Genomic DNA, 19,869 nt, shown 5'->3' on the forward strand with positions numbered 1-19,869 from the left:
AGCCCCGGCCCCGGCGCCTTTTCCCTCCGAAGGCTCCCAATCGCTTAAAGCTGGAGCCCGGAGACTGCCAAGGATTACTGCTCAGACATGTGGTGCGCACGTGCTGCCTCCACTGCGCTCCTGGCCGTAACTGCTGATCTGAGGAGCAGGAGCCTTGTCGGCTGGCACTGCCGCCTTCCATCTGGCTGGCCTCGGGGCATCATTCAGCTTCGCCTTTGCGGGAGGCGGCCGCGCCGTTTGCCGACTCGGGGCTGAACGGAAGGACTCGGTTTCCCGGCCTTGGCTCTGCCGCACGTACTTCTCTGGTTTGAGATCCCTGTATATGATTCCCAGGCTGTGCAGATGGTCGAGCCCCAGGGCCAGCTCTGCTAGGTAGAACTTCACGTCCTCCTCGGTGAACATGACCTGCAGGGAGGGAGAGGAAGCGGGAAAGGCGCTGGGGTTACAGCGCTGTAGCGGGACCGCCTCCGCTGCACCCATGCAAGACCTTCCACATCCATGTCGTTCTCTCCTACCCTTTCATGCCTAAGTTTCCCAGGCTTTGCCCGCCATCCTAAAGTATCAATTAAGCAGCAACACCAAAAAAGCAAACCAGGTTGCTAAGCAGCAGACAGGTTTTTAAAAAAACTCTTCGTTGACATTAACTAGGTTTTGTTCCCAGTTGTCTTCACCTGGCACAACTTCTCGTTACCCCTCCTCCCATTCCCTGCCCTCACCCCATCCCAGCGAGGCGACACAACCAGCCAACACGGCAGCAGAACACGGTTCTCGCCTGGTTTTGCTCTTAACGTGATGCTCAGCAGAAGGTGCTGCAGAGGTGAGACCTGCTGCCGGTGCTTTTCCGTCAGGTTCCCGAGACATCCTCTCCCGTTGCCAGCTCTGGGCTAGCAGCAGCCTGGAGGTTGTTTCCACCCCTCTCAAAGGCTTTGCAAGACTCGATTGCTTCTCCAGGCAATTAAGCACAGATGAACCGAGAGCCTCGGCAACCCACCAAGATGCCAGAGAGTACCCACCTCTTTGGAAAGCCGAGTGAAAAGGTCACCTCCTCTGAGGAAATCCAAGATCAGATACAGCTTCCCCTCTGTCTGGAATGCTGAAACACAAGCCGGAGCAGGAATCAGACCCCTCTGCTGAGGGAAGGCTCCATGGTGTTACATTAATCACTTAAATCCCAGCGGCTTCAGTTGTGCAGAGGCTCTGCATGGTTACTAGGTTAAACACAGGTAGGGCTAATTATTTGGGGTAAATGAGATAGCCTGTCCATGATGTTGAAATGGGAGCTCACCAGCAGCATTCTGGCACTGCAGAAAATCCTCATTTTATGGGGGGCCGGTTCCCTTTCAGCCAGTGATGCCCTACTGACAGGGCTGTTTTCCTGAGAGGGGCACTGGTCACTTCACAGGGAAAGAAGCTGTCCTCACCTTCCTCGGAGTCAGAGCACTAATCCTGCCAAACTCTGCCTTGACTATTTAACCCTGCTTTCTCAATTTCTCCTGATTTAACGTTTCAATCCCAAGAATTTGTTGTTTAAACCTCCTCTCCCATGGGTCCAAAGACCTCTCCAGGGAAGGATCTGTGATAAGGGGACTGTGAAAGCTCCAGAGCAGCGCAGCCACTGAGGGATACAGACTGATCCAGACCTCCTCTCCACTTCAGGTATCTCCAGAAGCCTGTTAGGGACCACGAGAGTCTGTCAGCACCCTCCAAGCCGCCTGTTGCTGGATGCCTCATGCTCATCTACCTGCTCATGGCAGGCGTGCCTGTAGTAGCATCTTTCTTTCTTGTGCTTAAAAGCAGTCAGTGCCTGTTCAAGCCTGCAGCCCCTCTCCCAGCGTCCCAACTAGCTCCACACTCACCGTAGTGGAGTTTCACCACAAAGGGATGGTTTACATCAGCCAGGATGTCCCTTTCTATCTTTGTCCTTACTCGATCACGCACTGCGGGAAGAGAGAGGAACAGCTCAGACACAGAAAAAGGTGCATAGTACCCCAGTGTCAGCCTTGTCCCCAGCCTTAAACCCTTTAGTACCAGGCAGCTTGAGCCAGGTCTTTTCCCACCTCCATCACTGCAACAAGGGTATTTCGTAGATGGAGGAGAAAGGAGGCTGTTTGGCTGAGATAAAGATACTTCTCTTTCACCCAGGTCACTCTGGGGCCAGCACTGGCTGCTGTGACATCTCCCCAGTGCTCTTTAAGACATGGAGGATAAGAGCACCGCAGCAAGAGTCCCCTACCTTTCAGTGTCGCCTTCTTGAGTACTTTCATGGCATAGAGGTGGTTGCTGTCTGGTGGTGTTATTTTTCTCACCAAGAAAACCTGCAGCAGAAGAACACCACATTTGCCAAGCACTGAACATTAGCAGCAGGAGCTGGATGCCTCCCAGCGTGGCAGATCTCACAGTGACCTTAAGAAGCAGCTGGCCACAGGGCTGGTAAGATGTACCTCAAGTTCTCCACGTGAAACCCCATGAGGATTTCAGAGAAGTGCTGTGTGTAGACTCTGCTCACCCCCTATCTCCAGCCATTACAGCACCTGTGCTTTTATGCTGCAGTTTCCCCCTCTCTTCCACAACTCTTGCTCCCTCCTGCAGTTCCCGTGGGGCTGTGGCTGATGCCTGGGAGCTTCGATTTGAACCACCGATGCTTCAGTGTACCACGAAGCCTCCTGGTGACTTGCTGGTTTGACAGCCAGATCAGCTCCTCATTATTCAGGTCCTGCATCCTCTTTGGATTTTTACCCTCTTCCCTTCCCTGATGTCCCATTCTACCTGGTTTTAGGCAGCTTCAAAAAGACACCACCTTTCCTTTGCATAAGCCACTGCTGCCTTTGCCCAGGCGACAGCATGCAGTCCTGTACAAGCCCCCACTGTTAGCGCTGGTAACTGACTGACATCAAGTTGATTTAATGTGTGAGCAGATGGTCTGTAAGAGACCTGGATTATTTGCACATTGAAATAGATAAGAGTTACAGGCTACTTCCTTCCCCCTTCGCAGAAGGGAAACTGGACCGTAAACAGGGGCCAAACCAGTCCCGGGCACATGGCATCATTTCTGAGAAGAGAGGAACATGCCTGAGTCCTCCAAGTCCTCAGTTGAGCTGATGGCTTGGCAGCCAGCTAGAGAGCTGCAGGAGGTCCTTCTGCCCTGTGTGGCACCTGCATTCACGAGCAGGATACTACAGCTTTCCTCCTGATCATCTGAAGAAAGATTTACAGGGGAGCTTTGGACACAGAGGCTGGCCCTTATGAGGAGGCATCACTACAGTTGCCTTCCAGGTTAGAACCAACCATTTGTTAAGTGGGCTCACCAGTCAGACTCTCATGATTTGGTGGGAATCAAGAAAGTGGTTTTGTTGTGGACAGTCCCTTTTGTCATCAAAATAATTGATCTGGCATGACACATAGGAAGCAGTGAGCTCACCTTGCCAAAAGAGCCCTGTCCCAGCACCTTCAGGAGCTCAAACTGGGAAGGATCAGCTTTCTCAGAGCCTTCCTTCACATGGTGCGTGATGTTGATTTCTTTCACAACACCTTCGCCCTGGAAAAGAAGGGACACGGTTGACAGGGAATGTACTCCTGAACAAGGGAAAGGAAGCCTTATCGGATTAAGGAACAAGGATTGTAGTTACAGACTCACAGGAACCACACCTGAGAGAACCAGAAAAGTTGGTGCTTGTCACAGGTATCTCCTGGCTTCAACATCTCGAATAAATAAGTCATCAGTAGGCTTGCACCAGGCGGCCTTGTTAAATATCCTGCGCTCTCCCCAAACGCTCCACTTCTCACACCACAGGGGCTGCATTTCTTTGAACTGCATTTCAGAAGAGTGCTTGAAAAGCACCTTCCTTTTTAAGGCAGTGGTAGCAAAAACAGGAGTGTTTATGCCACTAAAAATCCCACAACACAAAAATACGGCACTGTTGTCAAAACACGGCCAGGGCTGGCAAAAATCAGACATGTTGGAGCCCATCTGCTCAGCAATCTGAGCAACTCTGCAACATAAGTCTTAGTGCATCTTCAGCACATACAGATGATGCTTTAACAGACTCAAGCCTTCAAGAAGATTGAGGGGAAGCCAAGGTCTCTGGCACATGTTTTGTTTAAAACACATTCTTTTATTTAAAAAAAAATAAAGAAGAAAAAGAGATTTAATCAGCAGTATCTAGAATAAACTACCAAGGAAGCCAGGCCAGCACACAAAAACAGCCTCAGACCCTGAGGTGATGCTGAAACATCTCCTTTCCCCAGCAAACCTTGTCCATACTTCTGGTGCATGAAGCCCAGACTTCAGCTCAACAGAAACACCTTGAGCTGTTTTCTATTTGCATCCCAAATATAAAGAGACTTTTTGTACTACTTGTCTTCCAGCTGTGCCTTTCCCTCTACTTCTCTTGATCATACCTAGCCAGTATATTTGTACTTCAGTTTCCTCTGAGCTTGCCCTGTTGCAGCCCCTCTCCCAAACCACCATGGGGAGGGTCCACAGCACGGGCTGGACTCAACTTCCCACTCTACAGACATGAATCTTACTCAGACCAGAAATCCCTTGTAGCTGTACGCCCTGTAAGGGCAAGTCCAGGCTTCTTAGCACTTCAGGCCCACGTTATCCAGTGTTAGACGTGGTCTGGTTGCTATTTGGACCTGAAGGCCAGCAATTATGTTCCAAAGGGCATTAAACTCGGTTGCTCACTGACCCTAGGGCAGATGCAGCCGTCAGAGCTGCCAGAAAGCTGCAACTACTAGTTTTTGCCCCTTACAACATTGGGGGAAAAAAAAGTTACACGTTGTTTTCTAAAACTATTCAGATACTTGGGCTGGAACCCACCCAATCAAAGCAGCTTTTAAAAACAACAGGAACCAAGTTTCAGGCTCTGCCTCTCCTCTGCACCCCAGCCCACTCCCCACCCTCCCAGCACCTTCTCGGGGAGGGTGGCCTTGCCAAGCACCCGCGGATGTGGTTGCCTACCTGCACCCTTCCCTTCCCGCTCTCACGCTCGGCTTTTCTCTAGATTAGGAAGTGGCTTTGCTTCCATGTTGGTAGCTTTACTCTCTCTAGATCCTGCATTATTCAGACACTAAGACCTAGCAGAGAAGTCCATGCTCTCAGCGGTGCAGCACATACAGCCCGAGACCGGGGAGAGAGCAGGGGGACAGGAGCCACCCCCATGTTATCCTGCCACTTGCTGGGCTCGGTGATCACAGACAAGAAAGAGCCTACAATCCCTGTAACAACAAGCTTTCATGTTCCATATCATCTCCCAGCTTAACTCAGCCACCTTACACTTCTGATTTTGTTTGGAGGCTTAGCCCATGGCAGACAGCCGTGGGTTAGGAACAGCCTCCCACTCCTAGCCAAGAGCCGGAGCGGGAGTCAGCCAAGAGGTCCCCTCCTGCTCGTCCTTCCACATTGTTCAGCTCTCCAGGGAGTGACCCCACAGCAGGGAGAGACCCAGGGATGGGATGAGTGCAAGTTGTAGGCTCTTTCCCTCACCCCCATCTTCCTGAAGACACTAGAGAGAAACCAGGTCTGTGAAGCATCAGCACTGGTGCCACCATGGGTGTTTCACCCTGTGGCATCACACACCTATGCAGAGAGGAACGTTTAAAATGAATTCTTGGATCCACCTCCAAGGCATCTGGACCCATCCTCCTACCACAGCTCTTCAGGAGCTGTGGAGCCACGTATTTTCACAGCGGTGGGAATTCTTCCCCTTGGCCAACAGCAAGACCCAGCGTTTTGAACGGCAAGGGGCTTTGGGTGCCCAAGCTGTAGCCTAAGGAAGGCAGAGATTTGCCTGCACAGCTTGCCAGCCAGACCGCATCAGCAAACACACACATACCAACGAGACCAAAAGTGGCATCAGTGAGACACTGCTGATAGCTTTCTGAGAAAAGCTCTGAGGTGCCATTTGGCACCTTGCTGGCACAAGGGAGGCTTCCTCCCATGGACTCCTCCAGTAATTTGCAATTCAACAGCTGGGACCCTGGAGACCAGCTCCTACAGCGACGCACCAGAACACATCTCCAGCACAAAATCACCTGCGTTGCCACCGAGCCGCGCCGCTAACAGGCTTTGCTTGCACCGAGAGACGTTTCTTCCAACGGCACCGTTAAACAAACTATCCCAGGAGGCAGAAAAAGAAAAGCAAACCAAACTGTTTCGACCATCTATGTGAAGCATCAGCCCGCCCGGGTGAGCAACCAGCGGCACCAAGAGAAGCAAAGCGAGCTCGCGGCAGTACTGACCGGGCTGGAGAGCTGGCTGGGGGCCGGGAGCTGCAGGCTGCAGGGCTTGGCTCGATGTTTCCTCTGCAGCCAGAGCGTGAGGAACGCGCAGATGCGAGGAAGTTTAGGGTCCCTCTCCATTCTCCCATCCCGATCAACATCGCACAGCCCCCGTAACCGCCACCCCCGCGAGCTCCCCGGGAAGCATGGCCAGCTCGGGGGGGACCAGGGGGCTCCCGCCGCGCTGCACGGGCGCCCCACGCTTGAGGTTGCCGGATGGAGGAGATGCAGGTGGTTAAAGCCCAGCTGGCAGATGCGCAGTGGAGATGAGTGACTCGGTCACACAGAGGCAGGTTCACGCTCCCGCTCCCCAGCAACAGCGTTTGTGGTTGGGGCGCTTTTTTTTTTTTTTTTTTTTTTTTTTGGTTTCGTGTTTTTAAAAAAAAAAAAATCTCACAGCTCCTTGTTCACATTTGGGTTTCCTGGTTCAGACAAGACACTGAGAGAAAACATACAAGGTCCAGTGAAAATTACTTCCATTTAGTGCTGCATGAATCTCATGTCAGGCTGTGAGCTTTGGGGGTATTTCCACAAAGGGGGAATATTCTGAGAAGCCACTTACTCTTTAAAAAGGAAGAGGAAAAACTCATGAAACCTCACACAGACGTCTGACAGCACCTTGGAAAGCCGCACATCTCTTTGCTCTTTGATGATGGGACACCCATGATGGGATTCAGGGTGCATGGATCCCATGGGCAAACCCTCTGGCATCACTAGGGTTTGCATCTGGTCCTTCGTTTGCTTTATGCTGCACAAGAGTCCTTGCTGTGGATGCTGGAGTTATCTAAGAGCCACCCTGGGAAGTTCCACGCGAGGTATTTTTAAGGGCATTTCTGATGCAGACAGCTTCTGAACCCACTGCTGCTCGGATTTATTGGCAAGGCAGAGGAGAGGTTTTTAGATCGCTTGTTTTGCCTCCTTCCCCCTCCAAGCCTGTTTCCCTTTGACCTTTCCACTGGGTCAGAACAGACAGATGTCTTCTGCAGCCAGACCCCAGAGAATGCAGGTAAGACAGAAACCCCTTGAAATGAGTAAAAAGACACCCACACACCTTTGCAATTAGAAATAACCCTGTGTCAGTGTTGATTTCTGAATTTCTCCAGAGAGTGCAGAGTATGAAAAGAGGATCTCGGTTTAGACCAAGACAGACTATTTATTACTGTCTTGCCTCCTCCGCCCCCATAACGTGCTCTTTGAGAACCAATAATGAAAGAAACAAATGACTTAATACCAGCAAGGCAGCTGGTCCCAGCTCCAGAAAGGGAACCTCAATAGCTGATGAGGTCCAAAGCAAGGGAGCTGGGCGTAGGTGCCAGAGAGCAGTGTGAAGCAGCACCGGGCAGCTGCTGAGCATGAGTCTGCAGGAGACTCTGTCCACAGTGCCACCTCCTTCATGCTGCCACAGTCCCAGGGAAGCAGAAACCCTGTCTGCAATGTGCTGTCCCAAGATGAGCATCACCTCCTCCAAGGAAGCTTTACGTTGCTCAGTGAAGCCGTGCAGGAGGTGCAGCCCACCAGCTCCCTCCGTGTGGGCCCAGCAAGATCTGCTAAATCTTGTCCCGACCAAGACAATTTTGCACGTTGGGTTATCAGGCACTCGGGGCGGGGAGAGGAGCCTCCGAAAAGCAATCAAAAAACCCCACTGTACAACCGTGCAACTACAACACTGGAGCGCCCGCCCCAGCAAGCTGACAAGATCAGAAAGCCACAGGAGACATAAATGACAGCGCGGAGGGGAGTTTGGTGTGGGGAGGAAGGAGGAGGAGGATAAAGTCAAAGTCCAGGATGTCATGTGAGCAAGTGAGTAATAGCTGTTTTCTGTATTAGCAGTCCCACCTAGCTGAGACGGGCTGGTAGGGCCGTGCTGCAAGAGAGGGTTTGGTTTTCAGAGAGGTTCTGGCGAGCTCTGCTTACGCCCTCGCATACGTGGGACGACTCGTCATGGGACAAAGTGCAAATGAAATGCATGAGTCTCCTGGAGGTGCACGTCTGCAGCAGGCTCTTACCTTGTCTGCCGAGTCCACAAGGTCTTTCTCTATCCAGGTGATATCTGATTTTGCCTGCAGGAGAATAAATGAGGGTCAGCACAGAGGGGCTGTGATACTCCCCTAAAGTTTTCCCAACCAACTTGTTTAGCAAGACCAGGTGAGCTGTTTAGGCACTGGTAGCATCCCACCAGACATCGCTCCTCGGGATGTGATTCTGAGCTGCGTTGGTGGCTCCGGGAGAGCAGTTGGAGCCGGCTGCTGTTAAAGGCTTTGATAGACTCGGGCGGGTGGTGGAGAAGGACACGGTGCTGGCACTGGGTTACACGTGTTCCCCAAGAATCAGAGCGCCACCGCCAAGGAGCGAGAATTAATTTCTGGCAGGTTGATTAATGTCTAGATCAGATTTTACTCTCAGCTACACCTGGACAAACTCCAAAAGCATTTCTTCTGGTAGTGGTGTCCTGGGTCTGCAGGGGAGTTTGGCACACCCGTGGCAAGGAGAGGGCTTCTCTCCAGGGGCACACTCAGCGTCTCTAAAGCAACCAGGAGGAACTTACTCAAATACCAAAACTCACCACATCCCTCGAGGGCAGGGCAGGGCCAGCCTAGCTGCTCTGCAGGTCCCTGAGCAGCATTAGAAATGTCAGTTTATGCTGCCTCTGGGGCCAGATGCAATTCTCTGAACCCTTATAGGGAGAGGTGCAGAAGCATTTAAAGGGAGCTCAGAAAAGAACTGCTTCTCAGCTAGGATATGGCTTCTTCTCAGCCAAAAACTCAGAGTTAATGGAAGAAGTAAGTTTTTGCAAGGTCAGTCGCCGAGCCTGCTGTATTTTAATGAACATTCATAAATTTTCTACCACATCAAGGTACTCTTTCACCTGTTTTTTAGATAACAAGATATGTCTGAATAGAAAAATCACCCCCCCAAAAAAATCAAATCAGATTTTAAACATTTCCTTCGAGAGGTTCAAGCCTTTGGCTGGGGATGAGATAAAACTCATGTGGCTGCAGACAGAAGGGATCTAAGAGAGACTCGAGCTGTGACTTCTCTTGTGTCTTTCCAAGCGATTTGTCAGCACGACAGAGCCCACGGTGCTGACAGGGCTCTTCGGCGCCAGCACCGTCGATGGGGTGGGCGCAGCGACCTGAAACTGGGACAGGAGCTACGGAGAGGCAAGAGAAGAAAACAGCAAGCCTTGAGGGAAGGGAGGAGCTGCATGAAAACAGCGAGATTGGAGTTAATAATTAACTGATTTTCAGCTCCGGAAAGACTGAATCAGATCGGAGGGGGCCCTCGCAGCCAGCTCTTCCCCTTCCTCCCCTCCATCGCTCTGCCCGTGCTGCGGGAGCCACCAAGATCTCTCCGGGTCTGGGAGAAAGGAGGTGGCTGTCCCGCTGTCCCCGTGGTGAGTGGATGTCCAGGGCAGCCGGCTGACACATCTACCAAAGCCACACACCTAAACCCCTTCCCGAGCACCCACAAGCGATCACCGAAACCTCAGCGGTGCCCCCCTGGGGATCACACCCACCCCCCCCTCCAAGGGAGACCAGCTCCTTCGTGGCTCCTTCACTGCTCCGACCAGTGAGCCGGCACCAACCCTGCCTCGGATGGGGCTGGACGGATTTCTCTCTGCAGGTCCACCCCACCAGCACTAGACACGGCTGCTGTGAGCTACCAGCCATCTTCTGACACCCACAGCCTCGGGGGAGGCCATTTTACACAGGTTCCTGCAGCGCTGGGAAATGAGATTTGCTGCTTCTGGAAAATAAAAGGACACCCCCAGCCAGCAGCCAGGTCTGAGCCTGGGAGGCTGCTCAAGTCAGAGGAGGAGACAACTTCTTCTGAACTTCCCAATGCTGCCTTCAGACTGCACAGATGGCTTAGTCATCCTAGATCAGGGGCTGGGGACATACATACGGGGTTTTTTTTTACAGCACCAAGTTCAAAATATAAGTCCTCTTTCCCACTTTCCCCGTTTTTGAGGAAGGATTTTACAAGCCAGAAGCCAAGAGACAGGTTTGTTTTTGCTCGCATTTTGTCACTTTGCTGGTTGAGACAGTCACATCTAAATGCAAGGGGAAAAAAAAAAACCTGCAAGAGCTAGAAACAGATTACATTTTTGGCATTTCGCTTCCTATTCATCAACAACTAACCAGAAGCTGTTTTAATTTCTGTTGCTTCAACACATGCTCCGGTCCCCAAACACTCCCAAATTCTGGCAGCACCTAGGAAAGACTCTTCTTAGAAAGCAGTTTTACCATCAGAAATGCCTTTTCCAAAAGATAAGTCATTAATTAAAACTGGATAAGGTCTGGCTTTCTAAGGTCAGGCCGTTCACCAACTTCTTGCATCCTGCAGAAGAGACAGAACAGTACTGTATGCAGAGCAGATATTTTATCAGCTAGACACTTGCCTCCTGGATCCTTGGCTTGCTGCGAAAGAGGAGCCTCAGCATCTCCAAAGCTTTAGGCTGCTATTCTCCCATACTTTGCAAGCTGGCTTCTGAACTTAGAGCACTCTGCAGCACCCAGACCAGCACGAGAACCCCGAGTGTAGTAGTTACGTCACTGGGATGTATTTTGGGAGTTTTCGCTGAAAGGAAACTGTGGTTTCGTATGGGGAAATTGCATTGTGCGGCGATGGCTGCACAATACCAGCAGCCAAATGAAAACAGTGGACAGCTTTACGGGTGCTTAGGCATGGCTCTTTCCATCAGCAAATCTCAGCAGGCTTTTCAAGAGGATCAGTATAGTCCCCCATGTCACAGGCAGGAGAACAGGCATAGAAAGAGGAATTTCAGTCACTACCCGAGGCAGCAACAAGCGACTGAGAGTCTGTGTAGCTTTCTTCCCCAAAGTTACGCTGCCCCTGCTCTGAGCAGCACAAATGCTGAGTCCAGCACAAACGGGATCCCTGTGGGATCAGCCGAATTGCGGGTCTCTGGGGAGGCAGCTTCAGCACCCTGCCCTGGTTTGTCCCTGCCCCGTGTCGGAGTCGCTGCCTGGCCATCGGCTGTGTCGGGTCTTTGGGACGCTGCTGCGAGGCCCCGCGTGAGGTTTGCGCGCTGACATCTTACGGGGGGGCTGCACAGTCCTGCCCACTTGCTCGGGGGTCAGCTCCTGCACCGTGACGCTGCTCTGCACCCTGCTCTTAGGCATCCAGGGATGCCTTCATAGGGCTGCAGCGGGAAGGAGATGGGCACTGGCCAAGTCAGGCAGTGCAGGCACGGGAGCAGAGCGGAGAGGGAAGAAGGGCTTCAGCCCTACGGCTCTGAACCAGTTCTCTCCCAGTTTCTATGTTTTCAAGGAAAAGAGTGAGCCACTTCTGCTTACTCCCAGTTCCCGTCAAGAGACCACCTGCATTTCATCTATGCAAAACAAACACCCTAGATGGCTTCACAAGTTACCCAGTTGTTTCACCAGTATCACTGCAAGGTCCTTTGCTGTTTTACAGCATCCCTTTAGCTGTCGCCACTCTGTAGCTTAAAAAAGTCACAGTTCCTGCCAAACTTCTTTCCAGATCCATGCAACTTTTGCAGCTGTTAAGTTACTTCGTGCTGCCCTGGGCTTCAGCATTCCAACTGGGTCTACACGGAGCATCCCAATAGCTCCTTCCCACTCCCACAGCCTGTTTCCCAGGGGGGATCGCTCCCTCCTCGGTGGCAGCAGGCACAAGGGATCTCCAAACAATTCTGGAGCAGAGAAACACAGAAGCTGGAGCTTACATTTGGGCAGCTACAGCTCATGCAAGGAATTAAAGCAGCTGCAGAAGGCAGGCATGCTTCAGTGTGATGCAGTACCCTGGTTCGTGGTCTGGCCTCTCTTCTGATCAGTTTTCTGACCCGTGTGTTGACACAGACACAAAAAATTGCATCCTCACCCTGTTCTGCCTTGACAGGGGCCTGGCTCAGCCTACCCACTCCTTTTCCCCCCTAGAAACAGCACTTTGAATTCCTGAGGCTCTTTGTAAGGAAGAAGCCCATCCTGAAGCCCCTCTGCTAAATCTAGAGACCATAAACGGGTCTTGGTCAGGAGCAGAAGCCATCAGCTCTTTGCTTTGGATGCAGTTAACAGCCATGGAGAGAAAGGCTGCTGCAAGAGTGCAAACCTCCATTGCTTTGCTGGCTCTGCTCCCAAGAGAAGGGACCAGCGCCAAACAAAGAGGTAGCAATCCCAACATAAGGTGGCAGATCTGAAGCAAGAAGCATAAACCAAAGGAAACTGCGGTGCAGGCAGCTGCATGCCAACAGGCAGGCTGTGAGTCTAAGGGCAAGAGACACACAGGCTGAGCCAAGGCAAGAGCCCTCCTCCATCACACTTCCAAATGACCTCACGTATCCCGGGTGAGTTTGACACTCCTAGGGCAGAATTAAGTCGCCTCCAGGCCTTAGTCTGTATTTTTGAACAGCAAAAAGTTGGTGACAGAAGTGGGTTTGCCAATTCTGCTCTTTCTGTTCCTGTACCCGTGGGTTCCGGGAGGAGGGAGAGGATGCTGTCTGAGCGGCGGTGGGCCAGACGCTGGCACTGCAGTGCCAAGACCTGGCCGTAAACTCTGCGTGAACCTGCAGTCATTGGCACATCAGACCTAGGAAAGACGATCCCCAAATCCAGTGGGGCCAGACAGAAATGGTTCCCAGTGCACGGTTTAAAGATGCTGTAATCCAATTCTGTGTCAGCAGACAAGACTGCAGGACTAAGCTCCAGCAAGTCCCAACATCAGCTCCATAAAACAGGACACTTGCTAGCCCTATAGATTTAAATCAGAACAACCAGGGACTGCCTTTGCCTTCTGCCAGGATCCAGTTACATCCCACCGAGCACTGGGAACAGTGTCGGGGAGGGAAGGATCAGGGTTTCATAAACAGGAAGGCGATGGTGTGAAGAACTGCTGCCTGAGGAGAGACAGCTGCTGTCACGCCAGCGTGCTTCAGAAGTGGGGCTGGTGCCCCTGCGCCAGACCAAAGGGATGTCTCAGCAGAGGTTTCAGCTGCTGGCCAGGAAGCGCTGGATCAAGGAGGCCTCCGACCACGTGCAATTCCCCTCCAGCACACACTGCTCCTGGTGCCAGCCTCAGGAGCCTGGGAGCTTCACGCTCCTGAACTTTTGCATGAAGATATTTTATGCAACCTACTGCAGAGCGATAACCTCCCTGCAGAGCAGCAACTCCTGCCCTGGAGGGAGTTTGAAATAAATGGGAAGCAAGAGATGTTGCTGCTTTGCAGAGGAAGCGAGTCTGCTTTTTGCTGTTGTAAAGAGCAGAGAGGCAAAGGCTGCTTTGTCTGGAACTTTTTTTAAAAGTGGTGGTTCTCAAAAAGGGGAACAAAGCAGAAACCTCCCCAGCCACTGCCTGCCCTCCTGCAAAGGCCTTATTTGGGCAAGGCTGACGGTTGGTCTCATTTGCAACCAAAGAATTGGCCAGAACCGCGTACTTTTGCCTACGTTTCTTTGGTGGATCAGCCTCAGTGCTCCTGGGGCCCCCCAGACTTGGCCCCAATCTGAGAAATCCTGTGGGACACTTGTCCCTGAGCAGCACTGTTCTTCCCTGAGCAGAGACACCGCACAGGTTGCAAAGCGAAGGGCTTCAGCCTGCGGTACCCGCGTCCGCACGGACCCGCCAGCCAGCACAGAGGATGGGCTGGGCCTGTTCAGAGAGACGGGATGGGGAGAAGGGAGCTGTGCCTCGAGGCAGAGCCATTTTGACACGAGAGGAAGCGCTGCCCACAGCCACGACATGGTCGTATCAGCAGCTACAGATTTTAACTCGCTTTGTTGCCATCCACCGACTTCCAGGAAAGCAAGACAGACGATGCTAACTACCCCCACAGGAAACCTGCCCTCGGCACGACGCCTCTCGAGAAGTCTGCCACTGCTCAGAGACCTCCAGGAGCTGAGAAATGTCACCACGTACCTGTGCTATGTAAGCATCCTGCACGTGGCACGGTCACCGCGTCAGCCCCCCGTCACCCCCGGGGCTTTGCAGGGGGGGGAGAGCAAGAGCCAGGTTGGAGTAAGCAGGTGCTGCTACTCCATGTTTATTCAGGAAAGCAGTTGTTTCCTGGCCTGCCACTCACCACAGCTTAGAAAAGAAGTTGAAAACAGAAGTCCAGCCAAGCAGAACATTCTGTGAGGTGGTACCAATTTCATTCAATTGCTGAAGTTAAAAAAAAAAAAAAAAAACAACAAACCACACCTAGGAGAATTCAAGAGTTTCATTTTATCTAATTCAGCTGGCATTACAACGTCAAGGTTGTATTCAGAGTTCAAACACCAAAGCCATCGCTCTCGTGCTTACACATACCACGCACGCAATTAAAGAAAAAAAATAATAATTTGAAAGCTCAAGCAGATTAAAAAACCTCTCTGCCCAAGAGGAGAATCTCCTGTTCTCCCGCACGTGCTCCAACGGGTTAAATCCCAGCCCACGCTCCCTGGGCCATACAGCTCCCGCGGCCCCACTGCTGCCCTCCCTTCCAGGTACTGAAACCTTGTGGGCTCTGGTTTTCCCACTCCAGCATCACCCCAAACATCACGGATCCAGCATCGCTGCAGGGCTGCCTGCTCAAAGTGAAGGTCTGACCACTGTTTTATTGCATTTTAGAAGGCAGGGTTACTTTTGCTTCATATGTGCATGCTCCCATCTGCAAAAGGTCGGGGAGAAAAGACATGAGACCTCTCACTTGAGCTCCTCAGCCACTTCCAACCACACCTGGAGCAGGAAAAGCTGGAGAAGAATTCAGTCCTAGGGGGGTTTTATAAAAGTAGGTGGCAGATGGAGGGAAGAGATGTGCTCATGCCCCTATGAGGCATCAGAGAATCAGCAACAGCTTTTGCAGGAGGAGGGCGAAATGGGACAGCATAAATGATTGGGGTCACAGACAGAGCTTAAAAGAAGAGGGAGGTTCTTAGAGCAATCCAAGAGGATCTGCAGGGAAAGAGACAGCATCGTTAGTCCTTTAAACTAAACTCACGCTGAACGAGGGCATTTGCTGTTTCGACAGACAAAAGCCTCGGGAGGCAGCCAGAGCCCTGGGGAGGAAGGGCCCACCGCGGGGTGGCTTTGAAGATGGAAGTCTTGGACAAAGTCACTTCTACAAACACAGTTAAGGAACACCAGAGACTTCGGCAACTGGAACTTCCCGATAAGTGGATAAGGACGGGGGCGGATTCCTGGCAGGAGCTTTGCTGCAGGAGGTTTGCAGGAAGGGATTACTGAGAGGGAACAGTGCTGCAGTAGGAGAGAGGCACGTTTCACCCTACATGATCTCCTGGGACTGCCTTACTGCTGCCCTGAAAAACGAAATAAACCAAAAACGAGGGAGGGAGAGGAAACCCAGGTCACACAGACCTTTGCACAGCGAGGGAGTCAGTAATGCTGGCATTTAGAAATCCTGTTCATCACTACCTGCTTGCACGAACTCTTACAGGGCCAAGGTGGCTGGGAGAAATGAATGACCAACTCCATCGTGGCATGGATAATGCCAGGAATCTCCCCCCACATGTCTTAAAACAAAAGCCTTAGACTCCGAGCATCCTGGAAGCACTCTGCAGTCTTCCTCAGGGTGAATATTCTCCAGTCAGAGAGGCAAAATTAATTTGGTGACCCTTGGGAAGGACTTTGCTGCCACTCCAAGCAGTGATCTTGGCTCCCCGCAATGGGGGTTACAGGCAAATCCCTAAAAAGGGAAAACTCAGTCCAAGACAGCGCTGTTTTACCCTGTTTGGTGTTTAGATGGAGCAGTTCCACCCTTTTTTCTTTTCATGGGCCCCTTCTCTCACCAGCAAGTTCACTTCTCTTGTATGTCTGAAAATGACCCACATCACCTTCCACGGAGGTGGACGGAGCTCTCACAGGGAGGAAACACTGCAAAATCCTGGGGGCCACAAACAGACACCAGCACGCTCTGGTAACGAGGAGGAGAAGAGCAGAAACCGAACACGGGACCTCCCGGCAGAGCGTGGTGGGACAGCGGTGACAGGTACGGGTGTCTGCAGCCGTGGGGCAGGCTGTGTCACCCCAAAGGGGCTGGGAGTGACAGGTACGGGTGTCTGCAGCCGTGGGACAGGCTGTGTCACCCCAAAGGGGCTGGGAGCCCGAGGCACCCTGCCAGGCTGGCTGCCCGGCCACCGCTCCCCCTTGAGCACACTCCAGCAGGTGGCACTCGGAGCATCTTTAATGTCCAAAATGTGTTTCTGTCCTGAAACAGGAGGGTGAGAGCCAAAAGGACCCATTTCATAAACACCCATTTGGTAAACACCGCTGTGGGAAGATTCAGCACCCCTAAAACAAGGGAGATCTAGGAACTGATTAAGGGATGACACGTTTTCTCAAACAAAGCCCGAGGCTGAAGAAGGGAGAAGGCAGAAGGTGGCCTCATGCAGCACAGCTCCCATGGCAAGGCAAGCCCTTCTGCTTCACAACATCCTTTTTGATCTGCTCAGTTGTTACCTGACTCATTTGACTGGGAGCTCCAAAATATCTGCTTTTTGCCAGAGGGCTCAGGTTCCCTTTGGTATGGATAGAGCAGAGAGGCTCAGGCACAGGCATCCCCCTTGCACTCCCTGGTCTCCTCCCTGCTCCTGGCTCTCTCCAGGGGCATTTTGGCACCAGATCCTGAAAGTTTCTTTCAAAAATAAATAAATAAATAAAATCTCTCCACCCTTTCCAGGCACTACAAGCCACAGCTGGCCAGGATCAGCTGACAATAAGCAGTTTGGGCTAAAGATACAACTTCAGGCAAAAGATGTTCCCAAACCTCACCGAGACTTTCTGCTGGCCTCTGCAGCCTGCCACCGAGCTGCGAGAGAAGCACTCGCAGCCAGCAGGACTTTGCACCCACTGAAATGAGATGCTGGAGAAGGAAAACACCTTTAACTGCCAGGAAATAAGGAACTACTTAATTATGCAGCTTCAACAAGACAAATTAGTCTCTGTTTTGAAAGTGCAAAGGATATTGCCTCCCCTTCCTGCAGCCCTACACACATTTCCCAGCAAGGAGGAAAGGTCCTCAGCAAGTTCAGATCAACTCATGCTTTCATGGTGGTAAAACCAGGAGATCCCATCCCAGGCTTTTCTAAATGAAGCATATTACTCTTAGGAACCAGCACTAAAGCACTATCCTCCATCTAGGCATGATGCAGTTTTTCTACTTTAAGTACAGAAGATTGAACTCTTTCTAACTGAATTATAAAATATAAAGCTGGTTTCACAACGAGAACCGAGACTTGTTTGCTGCCCCTGGAGTTATCGTGGGATGTGGAAACTATTCTCTATCATAGGAATGCAGGAATTCCATACTCCTCCCACAGCACACATGCTGCTGGCAGTTTTCTTGTAAGACACATGAAAAGTGGTCTCAGGACTTGGTAAAGCCTTGTCTTGGTACCTAGCAGGTTTTGTTATGTGCTGGGAGCGCAAGCTCTCTCTCCCACTCCCCGGGAAGGACAAACGTGCGAGATATATTGCAAGAAAAGGCATCCTCACATTTTCATGGTGGCTCTGAACTATTGCAGTGTTAAAAAAAAAAAAAAACAACAACACAACATGTCCAAACACATCCTGAGCTGTGTGTTACCAACACCCTAGTGAGAGCGTACAGGATGAGCGCCTGCCATAGCAAAGTGCAATTTTTTCATTTAAAGCTTGTAAAAAATACTGATGCAGCCAGCGGCCACCCCCTCCGCGGCTCAGCTGTGGCACAGGCACACGCCTGCCCTGCGTGGGGGGGGACGGGACCGTAACGTGAAGATCACTGTCCATCCCCTTCCCAAACGTCACAGTACAGGAATTACAGTCACCCTGAATGCTGGGAATAACATATTTTGTCCTGTTTCACTACAATATAAAACCCCACTGTTTTAAAGAGCTTTTTTCCCGGCTCTGTCCATGCACAGACCCCAGGGCCCCCGTCCCAGTGCTGCTGCACCACAGGAGTGACCCCCAAAGACCAGCACCGCTGCCCCCAGCCCCGGTGCTCCCTGCCTGGCCCGATGACGGTGCAGAGCCATCGCCTCCCCCTCTCTGTAAGCAGACACTGCGTATTCCCGACCTGCAACCAGGCCAGCCCGAGCCGTCCAGTTAAATACACCTCTCTGATGGCGAGGAAATCAATACCGCCACATCCCATAGTGCTGACGGGAGCACAAAAAGATCGTGTTCGCAGCCCGCTCAGCGTTCCCAGCGCCACGCCGGCAGCTCTGCCGAGATCAAGGTTTCAAGTACAAACGAGGGATGAGCGCCCTCATTTTCCGTATCCGAAGGGGTGACATGTCCCGGCTGCGCGCTCCAGGGCCGGCAAGGGAAGGACCCGGGTTCCACGCTGCAGCTGGGCAACGCTTTGTGCCTCAGAGCATCGCTGCAATGCGGCCAGCTGGAGCTTCTGGGAGGCGATGCCCCTGCCTCCCTCGCTGCGGGGGCAGCCCCGGGCGCAGGGCGAGTGGCTTTTCCTAAGGGCGAAGGAGCAGAGCTCTGGGCGAGGCAGGAGTCCTCAGAGGACACCTGGAACTATCCTCCCCGGACGGTCCCCAGCCCCACAACAGCCCCTGGCAGGCAGCACGGTGCAACCTGGGGGGAAAAAAAAGTTATTGCGGCTTCACCTGGAGCTATGGAAGGAATTTACTGCTCGTGTCGAAACTAGGCTTCAGCCTCCAAATAAAGCTGAGACTTGTAAAGCTGCGGGAGCTTTGGAGAGACTGCTTGCGTGTGCAGGGAGCATCCTGGATCGGCGTCTGAGCCAGCCGTGGAGCCAGTGACCTCCCAGCAAACCCAGCCAAGGCGACTCAAAGCTCCCAGTTGCTGAGGTGGCATGCTCCAGAGAGCCAAGCCCACTCTGACCCCTTCAGAAATCAAATGTGAAGAAGTTCTTTGGTTTGAGCTCTTTGGGGTCCTTTTCGGAGCCAGCCCTCCGTCACCACCCTGCAGCTGGGCTCCATCTCTACCGCTCCCTCCGTCAGAGGAGCCCCTGGCTCCTCTATCCCTCCCAGGAAGCGCCGGCAGAGCTCTGGCCTTGCCCACGCTTCCTCCTGGGTCCACAAAGAGCCTGACCTCAGCAATCCCGTGCCCTCTGCCCCCCAGCTCAGGCAGCGGGGAGAAGCCTGGCCGAAGAGGGGCTGCCAGGAGGATCCCTCGCTTTGCTGTGGGCTCAAGAACTCCTTTAACTCTGATGGGGAGAGGGATGACACAGATTTCCTCCAGGTACAGCACACAGTAAAAGAGGGGTAGGTTTGGGTTTGGGTTTTTGTTTTTTTGTTTTTTTTGTTTTTTTTTTTTTCAATAAAAGAGGCTTTCTAGAGGCAGAGCTTGAGGCAGTTTCTATTAACCCTCGAGGGGGATGGAAATGGAAGAGAAGAAACCGGAGCAGTTTTGCAGGGTCGGTGCGCCATGCGTGAGGGCTGTTTGAGCGCTGCTCGCCCGCTCTGCAGACTCTGCTGCATTCCTCGTGTGCAAGTCCTGTAAACTGACCCCTCTTCAATTATTCATTAGAGTCTGCAGCTCATCAGAGACTCTGCTCCTCAAGCAGGCATTTATTTGTGTTTTCTTTTTTTTCTTTTTTTTTTTTTTTTTTAAGAGCTCAGAAGCTTGCTGTTAACCATAGCCCAGCTT

General features: G+C 52.1%; 1 protein-coding gene across 5 annotated transcripts in view; it reads right to left on the minus strand.

Moving 5' to 3' along the window:
* Nucleotides 1-19,869, minus strand: part of RPS6KA1 (ribosomal protein S6 kinase A1) — a 40,245-nt gene that overhangs the window by 8,278 nt on the left and 12,098 nt on the right. For 2 of the 5 annotated variants that reach the window (XM_032992134.2, XM_032992132.2), the window contains 6 exons: nt 8,289-8,342; nt 3,419-3,535; nt 2,234-2,315; nt 1,857-1,937; nt 1,014-1,093; nt 299-405 (listed from right to left, as the gene is read on the minus strand). In XM_032992134.2, coding sequence (XP_032848025.2) covers nt 299-405; nt 1,014-1,093; nt 1,857-1,937; nt 2,234-2,315; nt 3,419-3,535; nt 8,289-8,342 — 521 coding nt within the window. Of the gene's footprint in view, nt 1-298; nt 406-1,013; nt 1,094-1,856; nt 1,938-2,233; nt 2,316-3,418; nt 3,536-6,243; nt 6,499-8,288; nt 8,343-19,869 lie in introns of those variants that run through there. The other 3 variants (XM_032992136.2, XM_032992135.2, XM_032992133.2) reach the window with 2 other exon arrangements.

The sequence above is a fragment of the Tyto alba genome, unplaced genomic scaffold (genome assembly GCF_018691265.1).
Source record: "Tyto alba isolate M040663 unplaced genomic scaffold, T.alba_DEE_v4.0 Super-Scaffold_20, whole genome shotgun sequence".
Taxonomy (NCBI): domain Eukaryota; kingdom Metazoa; phylum Chordata; class Aves; order Strigiformes; family Tytonidae; genus Tyto; species Tyto alba.